Source organism: Monopterus albus, unplaced genomic scaffold (assembly GCF_001952655.1).
Source record: "Monopterus albus unplaced genomic scaffold, M_albus_1.0 scaffold367.1, whole genome shotgun sequence".
NCBI lineage: Eukaryota > Metazoa > Chordata > Actinopteri > Synbranchiformes > Synbranchidae > Monopterus > Monopterus albus.
In genome coordinates this window covers 550,205-565,505 of record NW_018128247.1, presented here as the reverse complement: position 1 = coordinate 565,505, position 15,301 = coordinate 550,205, and the positions used below count along the sequence as shown (strand labels likewise).

The 15,301-nt window shown below is 40.8% G+C and overlaps 2 protein-coding genes across 3 annotated transcripts in view; both read right to left on the bottom strand.

The window, feature by feature from the left end:
- The window catches only part of kcnb2a (potassium voltage-gated channel subfamily B member 2a), a 30,037-nt gene extending 16,374 nt beyond the window's left edge, over positions 1-13,663 (bottom strand). The window contains exons 1-4 of one of the 2 annotated variants that reach the window (XM_020585470.1): positions 13,566-13,663; positions 13,044-13,156; positions 12,850-12,932; positions 6,332-7,104 (exon numbers count right to left, since the gene is read on the bottom strand). In XM_020585470.1, coding sequence (XP_020441126.1) covers positions 6,332-6,916 — 585 coding nt within the window. In that variant the 5' untranslated portion in view covers positions 6,917-7,104; positions 12,850-12,932; positions 13,044-13,156; positions 13,566-13,663. Of the gene's footprint in view, positions 1-6,331; positions 7,105-8,720; positions 9,011-12,849; positions 12,933-13,043; positions 13,157-13,565 lie in introns of those variants that run through there. The other variant, XM_020585471.1, reaches the window with a different exon arrangement.
- Positions 13,664-13,739: 76 nt separating this feature from the next.
- The window catches only part of LOC109951158 (dnaJ homolog subfamily B member 6-like), a 9,623-nt gene continuing 8,061 nt past the window's right edge, over positions 13,740-15,301 (bottom strand). The window contains exon 9 of the mRNA XM_020585472.1: positions 13,740-14,503. Within this exon, the coding sequence (XP_020441128.1) occupies positions 14,398-14,503 (106 nt within the window). The 3' untranslated portion in view covers positions 13,740-14,397. The remainder of the gene's footprint in view (positions 14,504-15,301) is intronic.

Below are 15,301 nucleotides of genomic sequence, written 5' to 3'. Positions count from 1 at the left end.
CAGCAGCAGCAGCTCTATTAGAAGTACATTAAAGGGGATTAGGCCATACTCCTTAGTCATTCACTGAGTATGTGTTCACTATGATTAGGTGGCCATGTAGCTGTGCTGCCACAATTCACTGTTGGTTCCACACAAACTCACTCACAAAAAAAAAACACAGTGTACAGGATGAAACATATAGTATGTGTTTACCTTATGCTGTATAATGTTGCTTTGCCCAGTTGTGACATTACTGAAAATAACTGTATAAGCTGAAGCATTAAATACATCTGATAGTCTGTTTCAGAAGAGAAAAGAAACAAGCAGCACTGTTTGTGTGTCCCTCACTACAAAAGACATGTAAAAAATAACACCAAAATTATAATCAGAGCCAAAAATAAGAAGATCACACAGATTATGCAAAGTGTTTGAAACTAATCTCTATTATTCAAACATTTAATACTTATCTAATAAAACTCAAATCGGTTATGAATAGTCGTCCGTCTAGACTCTGAACTGTGTGTGTGTGTGTGTGCTTCTGAACACATACTGCACTATGATTTCCAAATGCCTAGGTAATGCTTCTGTTGCAACCTGCAGTAGCACTGAGCTGTATGTCACCAGGAAGAGGTTTTCTTATTGGATAAGAGCTGAGCTGCACCGCCAATGTCACAGAGCGACACACAGCAAGTGTCAGTGCAGAGCGGCCTAAGCAGCTTCCCTCCTGCTGACTCTACACTTCCAGCATGGTCACATGGTCCCTCCGAGGCCAACTACCTGTACGCTGCACTTTTATCATGAAGAAGAATCTACTTACGTGTACATGCCCATGCCATGTTCCATATTACATCAAACATGTCATATATTGAACTCTCTTATTATTAGTCATGTTGCCAGACACTGTGGCTTCTTTATCAAAAACAGAAACATATCAGACAACTCCAGCTGTCAACATGGTACACAGCTGTTCAGTGCAGGAAAACACACACTCCCGAAGTGTCTCTGGAGCCATGTGCTGCTTCTCAGCATACGCAAACAATTGCACAGCCAGAGACCATTTGTCAAGCTGTGTAAATTGGAAAGATGAGCTAATCTACAAAATAAAAATGAAGATGTTGAGAAAACCCAAAATAAAAACAAAATAAAAATTTACACTTAGAATATTTAACTTGTCCAGTTTAGGAGTTTACTAGCGTTAATGTACTCTTTGTTATAATATCACTGTTGAAAGTCCCATTTGGATTTTTCAGTTCAAGAATAATCTTAGTTGCTAATGATGTTCATTCTACCATGAGTAAAAGTACTGCAGTATCAGGTTTGAGCTCTCATGAGCTGATCTCATTAATAGAACTTTTGCTGTCTTGGTACAGTAGAACTTGCATTCAGTGGGAGCTGCGAATTACAGTACAAGGCCTGAAAGTGGTAACTGTTAAGGCCATTGTCCACTGTAGCCTAGGTGGGTATAAATGAAGCATGAAGTGAAATCCTAATTTTTTTTCTGTATTCTACAGATAAAGAAAAGGTAAACACAACTTGGTCGTTGTGTAATGACTCACAGGCAAATGGTCAAGATTGCAGGACACACTCGGTTGGCAAATATAATGTATATGACTGTATGTTGGTGTTTTTACAGTGTGTGGGGGTAAAGGTCAACAACATCATGTAGCACAAAGCTTCAGACATATGACACAGCCTGGCCCACTCCCACAGGGGAAATCACTGTCATTTCTAATGGACACCATCGTGTTTTAGTGGTGATGCTTATTTTGAAGAGTCTTTGAGTGAAATGGCGAAATGAAGATCTCATTCACATTGCCTACAGAAAAATGTAAAAAGTAATTTGATTTAATTTGTATGGTTTGTTTGTGTTTTCAACCAACATTGTCTCTATGTCCATGACAGTTATGTTAGTTAGGCAGGACAAACCTGTTCAGACAACTCAACAATGCAACAACTGTGGAATGACGCCTCTACATTGTCTTTGTGCATTGTTGTTTTAACAACATCACCCTTTACATTTGTATTCATTGTTAACATCTGATTGTAATATGTTTAAGCTGTGGGTATCGCCATCAACTGGTAGCATTGCATAAAGCAAAACAGTTGTTGTTTTGGTTACCCCACGCTGAATTGTCCTGACAGACACCTGTCAACCAATCAGAAACACATATTTACACTAACTAATAAGACAACTGGCTAGTAAACGCTGGGCAGCCTGAAAATACAATGATATATCTTCATTGATCCTGTCCAGTCAGAGGGGACAGTAATGTTGCACTGAAAGTCACTCTGGGAAATTAGCAGTAACCTTGTCAGTGACAAAAAACAACTGTGTTCTCATTGATTCCTGACAACATAGCTCATTCACACAATACTGCTTGGTGGTATCACTGATGACGTCTGGATTTGTGCCTCTGTGGGAAACACACACATCCCTGTTTTTGTATTTACTCATGCAAACATCATATCCTGATTTTAGAATCCCAGAGGCGTCTCTATATTTTTGTCCTCCCCAGCTACATACATGAGAGAGTCAGAATATTAGGAACACCTCTGAATATAATGTAGAATATAATGGAGTTTTCTGTGTTCCATGTAAATGCCATATGTTGAATGAGATCATAACCGGGATAGTCATCTCCATATAATTGCACTCCTACCACACAGACATTTCTCTGTAAGTAAATTTTCAGAGTGTACCCAAAAGTAATGTTACTCACGTCTGCATGGACAGAATGGAAACCAATTTGATATCAATCAACTAAATGATATTACAAAGACAATAAGGGCTAAAACAACAACGATATCTACAAAGGTAAAAGCTCTATGGTTAGTAACATCCAGCCACATTCATGCAGGTGCACGGTGTGGCCATTATAACCTAACAAGTAGTCACAGCTGTATAATGGATGGATGGTGCAGTGTGTGAGATCCAGTGACATCCAACGATGAGGCTGGAGACCAATCAAAAGCTAATGGCAGCTCACATGACCACAGTGGGTTATCCAGCACTAGCCATGTTCTAGTTGAAGCTAACACACTAAAACCTGCACTTAGGGCAATTTTACTTGTTAGACTAAATTACCTGTCCAGGAGAAAACAGGCAACTTTGGCATCATTCTGGAAACATTTGTCCTTCTTCAAGGTTTCCATCTGGGAAAAGCCACACCACTGTTTATCCTCGTCGTGTGCTGTCGCTTATCCCATTTCCTCATGTCTTTGTTTCTTTGTTGATTCAAGCTGTTTTCCTTTTTCCTGTGTTAAAGTATAACTATGATCCTCCATTTCTTCAAATTATAGTTGTTAAACTCACGACAATGCTTCCTCTTGTTTCTAATGTTACTTCTTTATCTTCCAAGGGTCTCTGAATCATTATTTCAAATCCAAGCTGCTACTTCAACATGAATACAAGAAATTCATGCTTTAGAGCCAGTATGTGGTTTGTACGTTCTGGGCTACTGTAAAAAACATGGCCTCCATGATAGGGGACCCGCTCCTATGTAGATATAAAAGGCTCATTCTAAGCTAAAGAAAATGCAGTGATTCTTATTTTCTGGTGATTATACATTAATGAAACCATAAATATGCATATATAGCTGGTTCTGTACCGGAAACAAATTCCTTGGCCAATAAAGGTGATTATTCTTATTCTTATCCTTATTATCCATTTCTGATAATAAATCCTTCTAGATCTTACACACTGCACCTTTAATATTCATGTAAGCTTGTTAAATGGGGAATCCGTTCTCTGACAAATTCCTTCTTGATGCTCAGATTCATTGAGGTCTCCTCAAACAGTCCAGCTTTTCCCACCAAGTCTAACTGTAAAACCATTTGCTCTAAGTGGTCGCCGCTATCCCTCTGACTGAAATGATGTAAATGTGGCCACAGATAAATCAGCTCTGTTCTGTCAGCTAGTAAGATCACATCAGTGTCACACAGATTTCCAACTTCCATGCTGGGCACATTTGTGTTCATTCGATCACTGCACCCCAGACCTGAGATCTAAAGATAATCGGGTCCTGTGTGATGAATTCATGAATTGAACACAAAACTAATTATTTATGTTGCTGCACAGTTTTCATTAAATTACATTTTCCAAACCCATTCCCTAAATCTAATAAAAACAAAACAGGCAGGAGGCAAATTATCACATCTCAATGCACATCAGCCGCACTGATCTCAGCATGCTATTGTTTTACCTCCTACACACAAGGAACAACTTCCTGCAGTGACACTGAGCATCATCATTAAATCATGTGCTGCACACTCATCCAATATGAATGTAATTCCCTGAGAGGCTGGGCTGCTTTTGTTTTTGCTCATGCTCAGCTGATTCCATGCCATCTCACTATAGGACTCCTCTCCTCTTTTTATTTTGATGATTCATAAATTGAAAAGGTCCAATTTGATCCAGGGAACATGGCCACACTTATACTCATTTTGGTAATATGCATTTTTATCTTCAATAGTATATTTAGCAGTAAATATTCAGTGTCGTCAGTTCATTAGTAACAGAGTAACGCTCTGCTTAGGGTTGTGTTTTAGGAGCTGTCTATCTGCCTGTTCTGCTGCAGACAATAAAACAAGCAGTGTAAGCTCACTGTGGTAAACAAACTGCTAAATGACTGTTTTAAGCTTGCAGTGTGTACTACTACTACACAAAGCTTAGCCAATGTGCAGCATGAAACACACACACACACAAAGCTTAGCTCTTGGAAATCCAAAAGCAAAACATGCCAGATGCAAAAAAATCTCTGACCACATCTAAGTCTTTGTCCTCATGATAATACTTTAACTTATCCCCAAAACTATGGAAACTATACAGATGTTGCAGAAAAAACATGTGCATTCCTTTTTTCTGATATGAACTTTTTGGATTTTGAAGAAGCACTCACACCTTTACACGTCCAAAACACAATTAAATCTGGTCTGTCTTAAAGCAATGGTGGGAGCTTGGCCAGAATCTGTATCTCCACACAAATATGTGGGCTCTGTCTTTCTTTGTCGTACACCTGGATCAACAACAATCACCTAAATCACCAAAAACCCTGGATAATACACAGCCCTCCCCGTTCGCACTGCTGATGCAGTGAGGCCATAACAGGGACGCTGCTTCTGGTGAAAATGTATTTGTTCAACGCCCCGAGCCTGGCCAGCTAAATCCCATTCATTGCAGAAACAGAGACAGATATCTCCCAATCCGGACAAATAAAACTAAGACTATCTGCCACTAATTGCATTATGGTCCTGATAGCTCCCGAATGGCGCCTGATGTTTCTACACAAGGCTGCTAATCACAGAGCTAGTCAGAGAAGAGCAGAAGACCTCAGTTGGCTGATTCATCTCGACTGTGGGTTCAATACACAACAAATAACAAAACCCTACATATTGGTGGGAAATGATGAAGTCTGTATTCTGTCTTGGAATTCTGATGTGATATTACTCCAGTCAATTAGAGGAGACCCTAGTAACTGCTGCTGCTGCAGCTGCTGTGTTTTCTTTTATTCCATGATGAAATGTTTTATTTGTCAGAGTACAGAGTTAACAGAAAATCTAAGGATCAAAGTGGGCCACATTAGAGTAAATTACTCTGACACACAGTCCTGTAGCATGACATAGAACAGTATACAACACTTAAAGATGTTCTTATGATGTCACTTCTGTCAGTGTGAACATGTGTCTTTGCTTCAGTTATTTAGTACTGCACTTTAATGAAGGTAAGAGATGCACAAGGGACAGATAGAAGAGAGCAACAGTCACAGCTTGGTGGCCTGGGGGTTCGGGGTGTATGACCAGTAATTTCATAATTGTTGGTTTGAGTTTTCTTTCTACTGTCAAAACAAAACAAAACAAAAATAAGTAAATAAAAAAGAGAATATCCTCACTTCTAGTCTCTGGTATGTGTCAAATTCAGGCTCCTACATGTCCCATAATGCAAATCAGTAGCAAATGTCACACCTGCAGGTTGTAATGTTTACGTATATATTTGTGGTCTCTTAAGCCAAGTGGAGTTATTTTTTTCAGCATTGACTAAGCTCCTCCAGACACACACAGGACATTACACAACTGTTTTCACAGGCTGAGTAGTAAACTGACTGGTGTGTAAAACGGGTGGGCTGTCACTGAGCATGGAGCTCATCTCCATGAACCACAGAACAAGCACTATGAGCCACTAAATGGTTCCAACCTAGCCTGAGCCACAGGCACTTGGGGAGTTTTATCAAGCCTCCTGGTGACCTGAAAGGAAACTGGGTGAGAAACTTTAATTCTTATACCAAAGGATCATATGATGGGACTCTATTTAACAAGGGAATTTCCCTTTACCAAGACTGTGTGTAGCTGTTGTTACCTTTGCAGCCACAGAGGAGCTGGGCTTCTCCAGTAGATCCCAGAGCTTCTGTCGTTTGTCGGGACAGCAGCCCTGGTCCTCCTCCTCTCCTTCCTTCTCCCTCAGTGTCTCCGCCTCCCTCCTCAGCTCTTCATTCATCTGCTCCTTCTTCTGGTGGTACCGCGCCTGGCAACATGACTCCAGGTAGATTTCATCGATGCCCCAGTAGTCAAGCTCCTGGCCAAAGGACAGGGCACACATCTCCTCCATCATGTGCAGCTTCCCTGTTCTGTAGAAGTTGAGGATGGAGGAGAAGGCCACCGGGTGCCGGTCAAAGAAATACTCGTTCTCAGTGAGGCTGTAGTCATCGCAAATCTCCAGCAATGAGTCGTGAGTATTGCAGTCTCTTAACCGTCCCAGACGGGTTCTGGGCAGCCGGTCCAGTGTTCTCCACAGGACTTCATGCGTGAGACCTCCAACGTTGATCCTGACCCGCCGGGAGCGGGCCTTGGTGCGGATGATGTCAATGGGTTCCGGCGGGAGCACAGGTGCTGTGGCGGGGCAAGGGTTGACTTTGGCTGTGCTGAAACTCGCTCTGTCTGTCATGGTTGCTCTGAGTGTGTGCTGGCTCCCCTGTGGGGCTGGGTCCGACTGAGGTTGTAGTGGTATGTGGGGGTTTCTGAAGCTTGTGAGGCTCAGTGAGATGATGGTGGAAGTCGGTAGAGGGAAGAATACCCAGGCCCACCAAGCTCAGCTGGATGTTTAGAGAACTAAACTCCTGGTTAGATCCATGGCTGGGAAAACAACATCACACCAGAGTAAATGATATGACATCATTCTCCAAAATGAGACATTATGTTTTACTGTCATCCCTTTTTCATCATAGCTGCATCAAATCATTGGGGCTCCTGAGAAACACATGAATCACTAGGTCCATACTAATCCACCCCTCCACTCCTCCTAGCCACCTCTTTGTGCATTACAAGTCATTATTTTGGCTACAGTGACTTACATCTTCCCCCAAAATACATTATCAAAACTTTTTGTGATTCAATGTGTACTATACTACAGTAGACACAAGTGCAGAGCAAGGCGGAGGAAGGAAGTGTAAATAGAGGCCAACCATTTCATTTTTGCCCCACGGGTCCCTTTCAGGTTAATCTGGGACAGAGCCAGGGGGTGGGCAGCATGCAGCAGGTCCAATATACTAATCCACTGAAATATTATTAGTTATACATAACCTGCATGTTCAGAGAGTGCACGTATTGTTCAGAGGTTTGTCTGCATATTTTAATAAACATCTCATAACTTTTCATCTATACTATAGTTGGTTGGGGAAAACACAGAACAGTAATATAAAATGTGTAACGATAAAAAACAATCTGTATTACAACAGCCCATAATAGACATGTTTTGTTTTTTCATATTAGATACAGGCATTTAGAATTCGCTGAGGTTGCCAGACAGTAAATTATTTTTGGTTCAGTGAGTAGGAGATGCACAGCAGAATTTGGCCCTAAATCAAATGAGCAAGTCTAAAGTATTGATAGTGGAGATCCATTATACAGCCACATCTGGGTGAAAATATTGGAGATATCAGGCAACTCAGCAAAACCTAGGACAACTAAGAACCCTGTCATGACATGGCTTAATAATGAAACTGTATATCTTTCAACAGGTTTTCTTATGTAATGAATATCAGTTTGAATCCACTCCCAGGGAATGAATGGAATCTAAACTGCATGCTTTTCTTTTTTTTCTCCTGTTGGTCTGTAAAGGCTTATGTTGTCATTAGAAGTCCTCAGACTGCATGACCTTTATCTGATTGTGTAATCGAGTTCCACAAATCCCAGTAGTGGCTTTATGCTTCCTTTCCCCTGGCTCAAATCAGCCGAGTTAATTATAGCCCATCTTCTCCTGGGACACTCATGGGACACACGGAAACGTCAGGAAGCGAGCTGCTACGTCACAGCCAAAAATCGGTCCTCCCCTCCAAAATAAATTAGGACTACAGTTAATATCATTTACACCATAAATTAAAAAAAAAGACTTTAAAGTTCATATACTGGGTTTATAAACCACCAAGATTCAGGTGTGTAAGAAATTAAAGAGCTGACTTTCTTCTTTTATCCCGTTTCTTTATTAAATCAGAGAGATTCCACTGACAGACTCAGGGTTCAGTGGCAGCATTCAGATGAATCCTGGACAGAACTAGATTCCAGAATGACAGCATTCACTTGTAATTCTGTCAAGAGATTAAAAAAAATAAAACCTCGGAGTTAAACCGTGATTTTGAGTCCAGGAGTCCACACCAAGTTTGCAAAGTAGTCTGAGGTAGACGCCTATATACAGTACAAATAACACAGTTATAACATGTTAGGTGAAAAAAAAAAACCTCCGTTCAGCCCACCTCTGTAGAAGTTGTTGACATTTCAGAAATTCAGAAGCCCTGTTTTTCCAGGAGCTCCGACCATAACAGCCAGGTAGTTATCCCTGCTGCTTCGCCTGCCCTCCCGCCGCTGATTCGCAAAGCCTCCCGAGAGCGCACAGACCGCTGGAGAGCCACATTCTGGCAATAAATAAATAAATAAACGAACTAACAAATAAATAAATAACGAGACAAGTGAGTGAATGTCCCGGGAAGTGTGAGTGCAGCGCTGAGATCTATATGGAAACAAGCAGATATAGAGAGAGAAGCGTGAACCGGTTTGCACGGAGAGCTACCGGCCCCGGGAAAGACCGGATGAAAGGATAAGAGAGAGGGAGAGAGAGAGAAAGAGGGAGAGAGAGAGGGAGGGAGAGAGAGAGAGAGGCAGACAGAGAGAGAGGGAGGGAGAGAGAGAGAGAGAAACAGAGAGAGATGGTGGGTATAATTGGATTGACGCGCTCGGCGCTGAGCGCAGCTCCAGACCTGCCGCTTCCGCCTGAACTGCTCCCCTCTTTATTTCCTTACTTTATTCTTTTTCGTTAATTTCAAGCGTTTCGTAGGACCTCGGGGGACAGTGGGCTAAATCCATTGAAGCCAAAGACAAAATCCTCCAGGTTCGCTTTTTGTGTTCAGTCTCACGCAACACGAATCGGGCGTCATCATTACATCTCTCCAACAACTTCACGGTCTCAGTCTCGACTTGATTTTCTTCTGATATGTAGTATTTCTACAGGCTAGTCGGAAAATAATACATCGGCTTATGGTTTGTTTTGTTTTTTTGATTCCTTTATTGTATCACGTACTGATCTGTATCTGTATCAATATATTTATATTATAAATGATATGTCAAATATATATCAGGCCATAGCTCTACACTACTATGGGAATGTAAAAATAGCACTTACACTAGTTTTGTCACATTTAGCTGCATGTGACAAACTCTAAATGTAAATGTTAAATGTTAAATGTAAATGATGTCTCGCCAGGTGTAAAACTGAATATGTAGTAGCTCCACAGCTTTGCCCTATTACAGCGCAGCACACAGCCCCGCCCATGATGCTGAACTCCAATCAGTGATGCTGACTCAAAGACCTCAAACACAGCCCCGCCCACACCTGACTCTGTGTTTGACTCTGTGCATCCCCTGAATCGAGCTCCAAACTCTCTGTGAGGAACTGTTACGCACAGAGGATTTAAACGATTGTGCTGTGCTTATTCAGCGCCCCCTGGTGGCAGCAGGTTCATGTTCACCTCAGGTTTTCAGTCATTCTGATGGATGAACGTCAACAAGGTGTACAGAAGAGATGAGATGATGTTGGTGTAGTTTTGAGTAAAACCCATGTGAGCTGTAGCGAGGCCTGCTCTTCGTGATTCATAACAATGATACATTTAATTACAGTGCAAAGTGGATTTTATTGTAACACCCACCACCACCCTGCCTGCCCTGTGTGCTACTCTCAGTCTCCCATCAGTCTAAGTGGCTGATTTCTCACAGTGCCAGGTAATGGAACAATCACTTGTCAAGTCTGAGCTATAGCCCACAATGTAACTGAGCTCTGAAAGTGTTTCTACCCACAGAACCTCCAAAGACATACAATCTATGATGTCACATATGTGGTTTTTATCTCTATCATTTGATAGTTTCATTATAGTGTAGACAGAAGAGATCTGACAGGAAATAAAGGGGAGAGAGATGGACATGCAGCACCCCGACCAGCTTCCAGCCAGGGACCCACTATGCATGTTGTGTATGCTAAAGAGCAGGAGGATAAAGGTGTAAGCTTCCCTACCGTTCTAAGTTGAAAGCTGACAACAATTTCAAAATTCACTGCTCTTGTCTGCCACATAGCAGTGCTGCAAACCCACTTCGTCTCAGTGGTACAGTGCAACCTCTGCCAAGGGCAACTCAGTTTCCCCATGATGCCATAAAAGCAATATTCCCATGATAGTTTGACCCTCATATGTGACTGCTTGACCATGAAAACCTACCGCTGCCATTTGGAACAATGCTGATATGTTTATTAGTAGGAGACTTGCTTGCAAATTTGCCTCTTATTATTTGAATTACTAAAAAAAAGGAGCTATGGGCAGTATTTTATTTGTACAGATTATACAGATCATTTAGTAATCATTAAACAAACCTCTGAAAAATGTCATGCTAAAAGTTTCTGGTAACTGAGAAAAGTAATACAATACATACCGTACTGCGTGTTTAAATAATCTATAGTTACTACGTACACGTCATTTGGAATGAAACCAGTGTGCAATAGTGGAAGAAGTACTCAGATCCTTTACTTAAGTAGCAATACAACAGTGTAAAAATACTCTGTTACAAGTAAAGGTTCTGCATTCAAAATGTTACTTATGTACAAAAGTATTAGCATCAAAACATACTTAAAGTACTACAAGTAAAAGTACTCATGATGCAGAATGTTCATGTTCACCTCAGGTTTTCAGTCATTCTGATGGATGAACGTCAACAAGGTGTACAGAAGAGATGAGATGATGTTGGTGTAGTTTTGAGTAAAACCCATGTGAGCTGTAGCGAGGCCTGCTCTTCGTGATTCATAACAATGATACATTTAATTACAGTGCAAAGTGGATTTTATTGTAACACCCACCACCACCCTGCCTGCCCTGTGTGCTACTCTCAGTCTCCCATCAGTCTAAGTGGCTGATTTCTCACAGTGCCAGGTAATGGAACAATCACTTGTCAAGTCTGAGCTATAGCCCACAATGTAACTGAGCTCTGAAAGTGTTTCTACCCACAGAACCTCCAAAGACATACAATCTATGATGTCACATATGTGGTTTTTATCTCTATCATTTGATAGTTTCATTATAGTGTAGACAGAAGAGATCTGACAGGAAATAAAGGGGAGAGAGATGGACATGCAGCACCCCGACCAGCTTCCAGCCAGGGACCCACTATGCATGTTGTGTATGCTAAAGAGCAGGAGGATAAAGGTGTAAGCTTCCCTACCGTTCTAAGTTGAAAGCTGACAACAATTTCAAAATTCACTGCTCTTGTCTGCCACATAGCAGTGCTGCAAACCCACTTCGTCTCAGTGGTACAGTGCAACCTCTGCCAAGGGCAACTCAGTTTCCCCATGATGCCATAAAAGCAATATTCCCATGATAGTTTGACCCTCATATGTGACTGCTTGACCATGAAAACCTACCGCTGCCATTTGGAACAATGCTGATATGTTTATTAGTAGGAGACTTGCTTGCAAATTTGCCTCTTATTATTTGAATTACTAAAAAAAAGGAGCTATGGGCAGTATTTTATTTGTACAGATTATACAGATCATTTAGTAATCATTAAACAAACCTCTGAAAAATGTCATGCTAAAAGTTTCTGGTAACTGAGAAAAGTAATACAATACATACCGTACTGCGTGTTTAAATAATCTATAGTTACTACGTACACGTCATTTGGAATGAAACCAGTGTGCAATAGTGGAAGAAGTACTCAGATCCTTTACTTAAGTAGCAATACAACAGTGTAAAAATACTCTGTTACAAGTAAAGGTTCTGCATTCAAAATGTTACTTATGTACAAAAGTATTAGCATCAAAACATACTTAAAGTACTACAAGTAAAAGTACTCATGATGCAGAATGGCACATTTCACATTCCTCTATATCATATTATAATTACTGATGCATTATTCTGTACATCATATTTAATGTTGTAGCTGGTAAGGGGGGGGGGTAGTTGTACCCAGTTTATATGCATTTAATTTGAATTGCTGCTGGGCAGCTTGTGAGTTTTCCACCACAGATGAATGAGGTCTTACAAATTATACTGTAATTTGTATTAATCTGGTTTTGAAAAGTAACTAGTAGCTAAATTTATAAATTAAATGTCGTGGAGTAAAAAGTACATTTGCCTTGAAATCAAAGTATGAAGTAGCAGAAAATGAAAAGACTCAAGTAAAGTATAGATACTTCACAATTGTACTCAAATACAGTACTTGAGTAAATAGTTACCTTCCACCACTGGAATGCGGAAACCTAACAAGCTACTGTAACTCACACCAACCCACCCACCCACCTCTCTGGGTTACAGGCAGAGCCCAGACCACATGCTGCCTTATCACACTCACTAGCTGCTCCCAGAGGTCCCTAGATTGTCCCCAGGTCAAATGGGATGAGTAAAGTTTCAGCATGGTGTTTCCATCCTGGCGCCCTAACCATAAACAGGGAAAGAAGAGATTAATTCAGTCAGTGAGTGACAGTTTTGATTGGCATTAAATCAGGAACACCTCTGGGTTGTGTGAGTGCACCAGCTCTTTGGCACCTTATACAGATGACTGTAAAACTGATATTCCAGTTACAGTACACTGAAGCTCAGAGAATGACCCCGTCATCAGCAGCACCGCGCAGGCAGCAAAGTGGCATGGGAGGAATTCTCTTATTAATTGAAAGAAAAGAGAGGAAATCATTATTGGTCTTAAAGTAGAGCTTTATCCTGTCCACCATTTACAATTTATAGCACGTTTCCTTCCATAAATGTTAAGACTTGTTTGTTTTTTTTTAATAGATGCTGCCCTCTCCTGGAGCGTGCAGGCAGCAAGCTACGGCATTTTTCCTAGGACACTGAGATCATTGTGAGCAAACAGATTGTATAATAGATTGGAAAAGTGCAATTCACTATGGCATCATTGCATAGCACAAACATCTTCCATCTGTACAGCTGAACGACTGATTGTCCTGACTGCTTGGAATATGTGCCATAAAACAAAAGTTATTAATTTCACTGTCATTCAGATTATTGTGTTACATTAGTGAAACAGTGTTTATCTTGTGATTCAAGACGTACTTCTAAGAAACAGGAGAGGGACACGTGGGCTGTGAGCACAGACACGATACATGACAGGTGAAACCAATTCCTACAAACAGAGCAGAGACCAGTCAGGATGTCAGCCTCCTGAAAACAGGATGAAACTGATTTATTGGTTTACAAAGAACACAGAATTCCTTCTATATTCACATATCATTTACATAATGCCTTCCTTTATTTGTGCATTATAATGCAGCTTTAACAGTAAGACTCAACATCAACAGGTGTACATGCACATTTAAATAAACACATTGGTATTAGAACATATAAAATTGCATACCACCATCTACCAGCAATGCATTCTTTATTTTATTTTAAAAAAAGAAAAAGAAGAAAGGAATTACTACAAAGCGGTTAGCCAAGCAGTAAACGGAGCCCAGGAAGATGCCTCAATTATTCCTATCGTAAACGTCAAATTTAACAGTTTCGACACTATTCAGATGAAAAAAAAGCAAAGTCATGCTTTATGTTCTGAACACAGTGTATGTGCTGGACATATCAGAACGACACTGTGGTCCCAAACACTGAAACACCACCACCACCACCACCACCACCACCCCGAGCCAAAATAAAATGACAGCTTCAATTCAGAAACACACCAACAAAATGCATAGAAAAGTCTGCATCCAAATCTTCTGGTTTGAATAGTCGGTTAACACATGAAAGTCAGCAGGTAGAGGACATGAGGGGGAAATAAACACAACCTAAATATGTACATCCAGCCAATAATACATTTTTTTCTTTTCCATTTCAAGCTCAAGTTTGTTTGTGCTGAGGTAAAACACTTCTCCAGCAGAAGATGTTTTGGTCTTTACTTGTGTTCGAGTCGCAGCAGCTGCTCTCTACCATCAATGGTTAATGACCGCAGCTGCCCATCCTCCTCCACCTCCACTCGCTCCTGACCGTTCTCCACGATTCTGAAGGAGGACAAATCCACAAAGGTGATGAGGTAAGAAAGAGGAGGCACATTTTTTTTGTAACCTTGGCCAGATCCGTGCCTTGCCACAATTCTGTCTCTGAGCTCTTCAGGCAGTTCCTTTGACCTCATGATTCTCATTTGCTCTGACATGCACTGTGAGCTGTAGGGTCTTATATAGACAGGTGTGTGGCTTTCCTAATCACGCCCAATCAGTATAATCAAACACAGCTGGACTCAAATGAAGATGTAGAACCATCTCAGGGATGATCACAAGAAATGGACAGCACCTAAGTTAAATATATGAGTGTCACAGCAAAGGGTCTGAATACTTATGACCATGTGATATTTCAGTTTTTCTTTTTTAATAAATCTGCAAAAATGTCAAAAATTCTGTGTTTTTCTGTCAATATGGGGTGCTGTGTGTACATTAATGAGGAAAAAAATGAACTTAAATGATTGTAGCATATGGCTGCAATATAACAAAGAGTGAAAAATTTAAGGGGGTCTGAATACTTTCCGTACCCACTGTACAGTGCCTTGCGAAAGTATTCGGCCCCCTTGAACTTTGCGACCTTTTGCCACATTTCAGGCTTCAAACATAAAGATATAAAACTGTAATTTTTTGTGAAGAATCAACAACAAGTGGGACACAATCATGAAGTGGAACGAAATTTATTGGATATTTCAAACTTTTTTAACAAATAAAAAACTGAAAAATTGGGCGTGCAAAATTATTCAGCCCCCTTAAGTTAATACTTTGTAGCGCCACCTTTTGCTGCGATTACAGCTGTAAGTC